Source organism: Curcuma longa, chromosome 2 (assembly GCF_044706935.1).
Source record: "Curcuma longa cultivar G26 ecotype Majalengka, Jawa Barat chromosome 2, ITB_CL_G26_1.1, whole genome shotgun sequence".
In the NCBI taxonomy this organism is placed as follows: domain Eukaryota; kingdom Viridiplantae; phylum Streptophyta; class Magnoliopsida; order Zingiberales; family Zingiberaceae; genus Curcuma; species Curcuma longa.
Window position 1 is genome coordinate 12,402,392 of NC_133862.1, and position 9,678 is coordinate 12,412,069.

The following is a 9,678-nucleotide window of genomic DNA, read 5'->3' on the forward strand; positions in this document are numbered from 1 at the left end:
TAAAATATAATTTAGTAATTCCACAAAAATACCTTTCATCTCTCTCACTTGTATTTTTTAACTAAAATTTTATTACAATATTTATTACTGTTTAGATGTATTTTACATGTCAAATATAAATATTGTTTAATAATATAGATCGAGATTAATTAAATATAAAAAATATTAAATTAATTAAAGTTTACAAATTAGTTTTGTAAATAATCTAAGCTATTATTTTTATTTTTAAATATTTAATATTTTATTTTTAGTGGCCCGTTACGTCTCGAAGGCCAACTGTCGTGCGAGAAGTGTCGAGAATCTACAGGAGTATCCACGTGGTCCTCGTCGAGAACCTTCTCGAGCGTACGGTCTTCTCGCCCTGCTCCTCGTATAAAATGCGAGTGCTGCCGCGCTTCTTCCTCCATACGAAAATCGAAGAGCATTCTACAGGCGCTCAAAAAATTTGAAAGGGGAAGTAATCCAGGGTTTGCGGACCGATCTGCGTCGATAACTACGTCGTCTGGATCGTGGCATAGCTCGGAAGGAAGGTTCGATCCTCACCTCACTTTGCGTTGTTGCAAATCATGCTTTCTTTTCCTGAATTTTTCGTCGCCAGTGGCATTTTGCAGTAAATTGTAATGGTCACTTGATAAATAGGTTTTAGGAGTTAATTTTTGTGTGTTTATTTGGATCTGAAATTTGCGTCGACGAAGGGTTCTTCGTATGAGCCGGATTAGATGTGCAAAGGGAATTAGGAAATGGTGAAGAAGTGAGTTTGTGTTTTCTAATGATTCTGAATTTCAGATTTTTATTTTATTTGTTTTTAGTCTGCCTGTGTGAATTTATACAACTTGACCCTTAGATGAAAGAAAGAGAGATATTTGCTGCTATCAGGAGACTTCGTAATTTCATATGTTTAATTCCATTTCGCTTACTCGATGTATTAGAGCTGTTACTCGCACATAACAATCACTGGTGGAAATTTCTGTTATTGATCGGAGTTCGAGAAATTAGTGATATCTAAAAGGGTGGAGCAGGACTCCTCCCTATTGGTCCAAATGTATTATAAGTATAGAAAGCTTTTGTGAGAAATTGATCGTCACAATTTCTTGATGTCTCTACCAAACCTCAAACTCCAACTTATAGCCTAGCTCATCCTTTATTAGTGGATGTGAGGTTTAATGGTGGCTACATGATCTTTCAAGCCATCCTTTCTAAAAAAAATTAGCCTGCCTAGCATTAAGTCTGCTCTACTAGTCTACTACCCATTCTTGCAACCACATCGATTTGAGAATTGACCTATGAATTTGTCAAAAATATCTATCCACCCAAAATGCTTAAATTTAAATTAATGGTAGTTCACTCATCCTAAACTTATAAAGCTTATTGATCCATGGTTCACAATGTATTTAAAATTGGTATAGTTTTATAGTTTTTACTAAATAGATTCCTCATCCTTTTCCAATTTAGATTACTATGTGAATATGCTTCATAGTGATTGCCTTGGGTGTCAAATTGGAAGGCTGTTTTTGTTCTCCCAATTTAAGTTGAGAATGGATCCTTTTATCAGCTACAGAATTGCTGAAATTGGGATGTTGATTCTTTATTATCGCCTTTCTTGTTTATTTAATGTAGTCCATTTTAATTGCTTCATAATATTATTCAAGATAGTTTTACATCCTTTATGTATATTAAATTTAAAAGCAAATATTTAGATTGTGACCTTTAACCTAAACATTGAATTTTTTTAGTTATTAAATTTTTCCCTTATGAACCAAATGTGTCTTTCTTGGCTCCCTCCTTAAATTGGGAACCTCAGGGTGTATAAGTAGTGGGTTAGATGTATTGGTCAACATGAGTTAGATGAGTTAATCATCAAGTATGGATCATGCTAACATGATGCTAATAACTTCTCACATGCATTTAATTCATATCTGGTTGCATAGTGGAAAACAGTAATGATCCATTGATCTATTTGAAGTCGTCCCAACTATTCATGAAGGCCATGAAAATATACATATCCGTGGAGAGGAAGGAAAAGCTCTAGAGACTTCATAGTGAAATCACATCTTTTTAAATCTCTGTTTCCCTTCCGCAGTCATTTCTAGACAAGCTCAGTGTAGATGTAGTAGGGGATCCAGTTTCAGTAGGTTATTTTTTTAAGTAGGTAAAGTTGGTAGTTGAAGTGCTTGATGTCAAGTCATTATGATGATATTTATGTAGAAATATAGGTAGATGCAATGGGCCCTTGCCAATGATGCTTGACTAAACTTGAATGAGAACAATACATTTTTGGGGTCAGAGAATACACTTTTCTGCAAAAGGTGGATCTGCCACCTTAGCGGCCCCACACGGTCGGGTCCACGACCATCTGTGAGGAGGTAAATCGAGAAAGTGCAGTTGGTTACGACGCAGGGTATTGCCTGATTTCGTCAGGATTCGAACCCTTGCTCTTTTCTGCAAGTCTGCTGCGTCGTAACCAACTCACCTATGTCCCGAGGGGCAGGGGGTCAGAGAATACACAATACTTGAATAAGTGGAGTATGTTAGAAATTAGTCATTAAGAGCTTTTATTTGTACGAATAATTGGCTTGCCAGATCACCAAATAAATTAATTTTGGAGTTTAATCATTAATCAAATCACGGAAATGATGGCACAATATATTCATTGAGAACTTTGATTGCATGCATTAGGATATCCTCCTATCTGAGAAACATAGGCAGTACGGCATCAGCTAGTATGTCATTTTTTATCCTTTTTTTCTTGAAACAAATCTGCTTTCAGTAAAACAAAGAACAGGAACAGTGCCAACAAAATGTATTTGAAACTATGTAGTTTCATTTGCTTGAGAAAGATATTTTAATGAGCTTCTTTACAACCAAGCATATTTCTTTTGTTCAAAAAAAACAAAAAAATATATATGAATAAACAATAAATAGTCAAAAAATCTGTTGCGGGCGATTCCAAATTCTCATAGGCTCTTGCATTGAAGGTGTCAAAAATTTCACTTAATTTGTTTAGTGAAGTTAAATCAAAAAATATATATGAATAAACAATCAAATCAGTAAAACAAAGAAAAAATCTGTTGCTATGTAGTTTCATTTGCTTGAGAAAGATATTTTAATATGAGCTTCTTTACAACCAAGCATATTTCTTTTCTTCAAAAAAAAAAAACAAAAAATGTTAGGCTCTGTTGCGATTCCAAATTCTCATAGGCTCTTGCATTGAAGGTGTCAGAAATTTCATTTAATTGATATTGCACTAGTAAGATTGGTTTCAACCTTCTCTACCTCCCACCTCTTTGATGATGGTTTTCCGCTTAACCTCACATTGTTGATCTAAATCTGTAAATATTAATAACCAATAAATGGTTTACAATTCTCTTGTTGACAACTTATACCATAGTTCTTTCAACTCTTGCATTGAAGTTGTTAGAAACTTCTCATTTAATTGTTTAGTGAGAATAAACTGATATTGCACTTGCAAGATTGATTCAACCTTCTCTACCTCCCACCTCTACGATAATGGTATTCCACGATCTATATCATTAGTTTAAGTCTATATGTTACCTTCCCCTAGTACAAACACTGCTAAGGTGGGCATTTACCAAAGTTTTCTGTAGTTACATTTTGTGTTGAACATGTAGCACTCGTTTTAGTTTTATTAATTAAAAAAAATCCATTTCGATTTGTTTGCATGGAAGCTAAAACTTTTGCTTTTTTTTTCTTACAAAGTTATGCATTTTGTGCAGGATCTTACTACCTGAAAAATTGTCCCTCTTTTCATCTCAGAAGTTTTAACCAATTCACTATATCTTGGAGGATGTTTTCACCATGTGGATTCTCTCACGCCTTACCTCATCATAGAGATTACATACCTTATTACTACCAACATTACCCGGGGTGGGAACCTGTTTCTGCTCCAACAAAAGTAGAATCACAGGGACCTCCTCACTTTGTACCATGGAGTGTTGATTCTAGTGCCAATTCTCCAAGTCCTGCTGATTACCATCCTTGGTGCAGTCATAGCTACCCCGTTGGCTACTATGGTTTTAGGCCTCAACTTCCTCATATTCCACCACCTCCACCCCATCATTCTCAATTAGATTGCCATGGGCAATTACCCTGCTACATAAATTCTTATCCCTACATGGTCACTCATCCATATTATCCAGCCAATCAAACTCCGCATTGCCATAGTAGCAGTGGGAAAGCTCATTGCTGTGAGTGTCCTAATCATACATGCAACCGGCGAGATGGCAGTGTAAAGATTGAGGAGCAGAAGTCTGAAAATGACATGGATAAAGAGTCTTCTAGTCTGATGCAAATTCCAAACTGTCCTTATCCAGTAGTATGGATTCCTCCTGGCTACTCAAAGGACAAAGACACTAACAAGGGCTTTGAGTCATTTTTGCCTGTTCGGAATGGATGTAATCCTATGAATCAAGGTGGAGATGGGCAAAACAGCTTACAACTGAGAGGAGGAATCAATTCCCGTGGCCAATTGTTTGGATGCCTAGTGATCAAGATGCGATCGACTACATTGGCATGAAGCTGGATGGAGATGATCCTAAACCTGAGGAAAAACAATCCTCGAAGTTGAAGATTATTCCACTGAAGTTTCTTGAAGATGAGAACCTCGGCGAGAAACTAGTTGATTCCCATGATAAACATAAAACACTTTCACATCCTGAAATAGTGGCTAAGGAAACCCGAACGAAGATCATCCCTGTGAGGCATGCAGAAGAGATCAATGACAAGCAACTGAACACTGAAGGAAAGCTCAAAGATAAGGAGGAGAAATTGCTCAACGCATTTGAAGGAAAGGACAATGTCGCTAAGAAGGCATCAGATCTCAAGCAATCATCAGATGCTAAGATGTCAAAGCTACCTCCTGTATGTCTGAGGGTGGATCCATTTCCAAAGAAGAAACCAAATGGTACTTCAAGATCTCCTAGTCCAACCAGCCACAATGACAGGGAAAAAGCTCACAAGGACAAAATAGAGAAGCAGCACTTGACAAAAAGAGATCCAGATACAATGGCTAACAATCAGATAGAAATACCCTATGCTAATGACAAATTTATAGTTAAGGGAGAAGCATGCAAGGAGAAAAACCAGGATATGCAATCAACTAGTTCAAAGGATGAAGCTAGCAAGCTTGTGGACAATCAACTTCCCAATAAAGGAACAAGGCTTGATACTGAGGAAGTCAAAACCGAGGTATTGAAACATGACAAAGAAGATACTAAAGAAGCAATTGAGAAAACACTATGTGAATCTGATGAGAGGAAGATGCATGTAGATAACACAGAAAGAATAACAGGTAAACAAGAGGAGAAAAGGAAAATTTTATCATTGTCGGAGGCAGCGACTCTCATCCAATCAGCTTATAGAGGATATGAGGTGAGAAGATGGCAACCACTTGAGAAATTACGGAGAATAATTCAAGTTCGACAAAAGGCTGAGGTTGCCAAGAAGCAAATCCAGGAGTTTGAAGCTTCCTCCGAGTGTCAGGATTCAAAACAGAAGTCTATTTTATGTGAGACCATAATGAATCTCTTATTGCAGCTGGATGCCATTCAGGTAATCTTGTCTCCTGCACATTGTCTTTTTTTGCTTAATGAATTATTGGACTTTTTTTTTGTTGAAGAATAGAATACTATATTTTTATACATTGATGTTATATATTGATGCTCAGTTTTTACCCACTAATCAACGGCTATATCTAATCGTTTAAAGGACTAGACATCATGTTCTAAATTATTGATGTTACTCGGAAGTTGAAACTGTTGGAATGTCTATCTTTCCATATTTGAATTTTGAAATACACTAACATGTTTTGACTTGCTATTAATCAATAGGGATTGCATCAAAGCTTGAGAGACATGAGGAAATCTCTTGCCAGAGAGCTCGTTGATTTACAAGAGAAACTGGATTCTTTAGGCCCTACAACCACCACGGAGCATGGTAAAACTGACGGAATCAATTTGGAACCAAAACCTGTGTCGTCCAATCCAGATGAAGTGACTAATTCATCAGAATCAACTTATTTGGATGGCAAAGCCTCCATTGTTCCACAACACAGTGGCTTGGTTCTACCATCTGAATCTCTATTTTCTGCAACTAGTCTGGATAATTTGGATCCCTTGAATGTTAAAAGAAATCTCAATCCTCTCACCGAGACCCAAATAGATTATTGTCCAGGGGTATCTCACTCAATGGAGAAAGATCAAGTGACACAAGAGGTGATAAAGCCTTCAGCATCAGCTTCTGCAGAAGATTTTGTGACGTCCTTTACCACTGAAAACGAAGATAAGCTCAAGAAGGGGATTGAAGGTGAAGCGATTGATACATCTGAAGAACAAGCGGGAGTGGGAATTGAGTTTTCTCATCCTATGCTTGAAAATGATCCTAAGGATGGATTAATATCGGGAAAATCCTCCACTTTACCGGTGGAAGTGGAAGGAGAAACAGCAGACATCCACAGAAAATTCAGAAAGTGATTCCGATACTAAGAAGATTATATTCTCAGGTGATGAAATAGATACGTTGGGAGAGGAGTCTCAAGCACCTGACATTTACGAGAAGATCTCAGATACAATACATGACTCTCTTCATATTGGTGATATTGGCAACGACAACATCCAATGCACTCTGGAGGAGCTATGCAAGAAGGAAATGGCTACTGATACTGCAGCAGCAGCCCTTGAAGATTTAGCGTGCACGGATGAATGCCCTTCCACTGATGGGCATGGTTCATTACCGATTTATAGTGACAGAAATATTATGGAAGATGGTTTCCAATCTTCGAAGCAAGCAAATGAGCCAAATGTTGGCGAAGCTGAAGGGATTGCACTGGAAAAAGGCGAAGATGGTTTAGTTGTCAGTGGAGATATGTCTCCTCTGAGTGCAGTCAGGTTCGGGTCTGCCAATGAAGAGAGCACAGTTGGAGGCCTTTGAGCTGAGCAAAGGTTCTGAAATTCTTGACGCAATGGAAATCGAGAAAGATGCAGCATCTGAAGCAAACACCACTAGCTACGATGGTTCCTCCACAGAGGCTGGACAGGATAGATTAGTAGTTGGTGAGCATGTGCATTCAATAATCAGTCTCGATGAACCTGTTGGAGATGGTGCCTCCGGAGCATATGGTGAAGCTATTCCCCCAATTACCAATCTTGATGGATCAATTGGCAAACCAAGCTTGGAAACCTACAGTGTTGGCGGTGGAAAACCGACTGTTGCTCCTGGTATCAATTCAAGCATGGAAGAGAAAAGGCCAGCGGAAGAGAATGAGAAGCTGCGAGAAATGTTAGAGAGGTTGCTTGAAGCAGCAAATACACAGATGGGAGCCATTGCAAATCTCAATGAAAGAGTTAAAGATTTGGAGGGAAAATTGATGCAAAAGAGTAAGCACAAGCCAAAGAGGATCACACGTATCAAGGTGCAATCTAAAACTGTATGAAATAATAATCAATCGGTTAAATGTAATATATTTTGTGTGAGATTTAAATTCATGTTCATCAGCTCTTCTATTCCCAAGGTTGAGTAATGCACTTGCCTCTTCACCACCCACTGGGGTTCTCCCTTTTGCCTTTTGCTGTACTTTCCCCCACTCGATTCAGCTCTTCTCACCTCAGTTTCTTGTCGCGTCGATTTGATATCTTTGTGTCTGTGCACTAATAGAACCAAATCTGTACCCCTTGTGCTCCTCCCATTCCTGTCACTGTGATTGCTTCAGACTGAGTCTTCTAGTTTTAAACTTGACATGACTAAATAGCCTTCACCTAAAGGCAGAGCTAGGTCTATTCCATTCTTTATTCTGGAAAACATTTCTGTGTCTTCTTCCTGTGCTTCAACAAACATTGAAGGCAAAGTCCAAATCCAAGTACTGGTGTTGCCATTACTGACTTGAGTTGAGCGTGTGGTACAGTGTGCATGCCATTTTGGAGCTTTGCCAAATCTTTAGTTGTGTTGGCCTTAGTGGTGGTAGAGTTGTCATGGCCTATTGTATTTCAATGTGTGATTCTTATCTGAGTCTATTTGTTTAAGGCATTAAAAAGTTAGTTCATATTATTTTCAGAACAAAGAAAAGTGATCTGATTAGATTAATGATACTTTTCTGGACACTTGTCGACTTATTGTAGAGAAAGAGGCTCATGGGATGAGTGCAATGAGTGGTTCTTTCCTGTGTTACTTATCTTTATCCTTCAGGATGAAGACAAGCAGCATAAGCTGTAGTGTGGCTGTTTCTATTATTTGCTGTATCTAGGATCTGGTGAAGTTTTACTAGAGGTGGCAATTGAGTCAGGTCGACGTTGGATACAATGGTTCGTGCCATGGCAAGGATGATACCGAGCATGTATCGTATCCGTTGTGTTTGGAAGAGGGCTCACAGCCCATTGACCCGTGTTAGCACGCCTCCATTATATTGATGCAACTCTACTATTCAAATACCAACTTGACTACATTCTGGGGACAAATGGCCCCACTATATTGCATATGTGCATGGTGGGAGGGCATGACCGGTGTGCAACATAACTCGAGCATGCGATCGAGTTGAGCATGACCTAAATGGATCCGCTAGCAAGGACCTTGGTCAGGGGCGGAGCCACGAGGGGGGCAGGTACGGGCCACCGCCCCCCCCCCCCCCTCTCGTAGAAACCTGCCTCCGCCCCTTGGTATAGGAGATATTCCACTTTCAACCCTCAACTCTAACTCATGGTGAAATGAAGAATGGACAAATAGCGAATATGACCCTCGAGATAAGAGATGGATGTCTCGTTAGGTACACAAAGTGATATAGTTGGTTCTTAGAGCATTTCAACCTAGTTTAGTCGACTAGCTTGATTCAAATATCATTGTGATTTCATACTCCATCCATGAAGTTCATCATCCAAGCTTGATCATCTTGATCTCTAAATCACATGATATCTTGTACAGGAATATGCATCTAACTTAAGTCATATTATTAAATCATCAAAATAATATGGTCAACCTAAATACAAGAGAGGGACCATATTTGCAATGATCTCCTTATTTTATAATAGAGCAATCATATGCAGCATGAAAAAAATGCAACAGTATGAAATTAACATGACAGACTCAATTACATGGTTGTGGGTTCTACTGTATATATGTGAGACCCACTACATGCAGTGTGTTATGTTGATTTCATACTGTATTTTTTCATATTGCATATCATTTTTATTTATAATAATTGACAATTGATAAAAGTTAGGTCGGTGTATTTAATTAGTAGAACTTATATTTTAAGTTGAGCTACATTTAATGCGAAGATACTATTTTAAGATGTGGTTTTTTAATTTTTGCCCCTATAAATGCCTCTTGAATAGATTGGTATCAAGAAATGCATCAAAAAAAATCTAGAAATTTATTAAGAAGAGAGAATTGATATAACTCTAGAAAATAATTTTTAACATTCGAAAATAAGTCATTATTTTTTCTTTTCTCTCGTATTATAACAAATACATCCCATGCCCCTTGAAAATTATGATGTGATAATAAGAAATGGAACAAATTTTTTTTTAAGGAATGAGGATTCAAATTTTAGACAAGATATATTATATTTGAGAAGTTTAAAATATTTATAACGTTAATTCACACATAATCCATCTATATTTTTTAATTTATTTTGATCATCAATAGAAAATTTATATAAAATTAAATCGATCA

At 37.6% G+C, this 9,678-nt stretch overlaps 1 protein-coding gene across 1 annotated transcript; it reads left to right on the forward strand.

Annotated features, from left to right (window-relative positions):
- The first annotated feature begins 426 nt into the window (after positions 1-426).
- On the forward strand, positions 427-7,919 carry LOC141821395 (uncharacterized). Its single transcript, XM_074708822.1, is given in 6 exon segments — positions 427-530; positions 3,735-4,451; positions 4,454-5,568; positions 5,847-6,484; positions 6,486-6,896; positions 6,898-7,919. Coding segments are annotated over 5 exon segments (3,360 nt in total). The 5' UTR covers positions 427-530; positions 3,735-3,805; the 3' UTR covers positions 7,448-7,919.
- Positions 7,920-9,678: the final 1,759 nt, after the last annotated feature.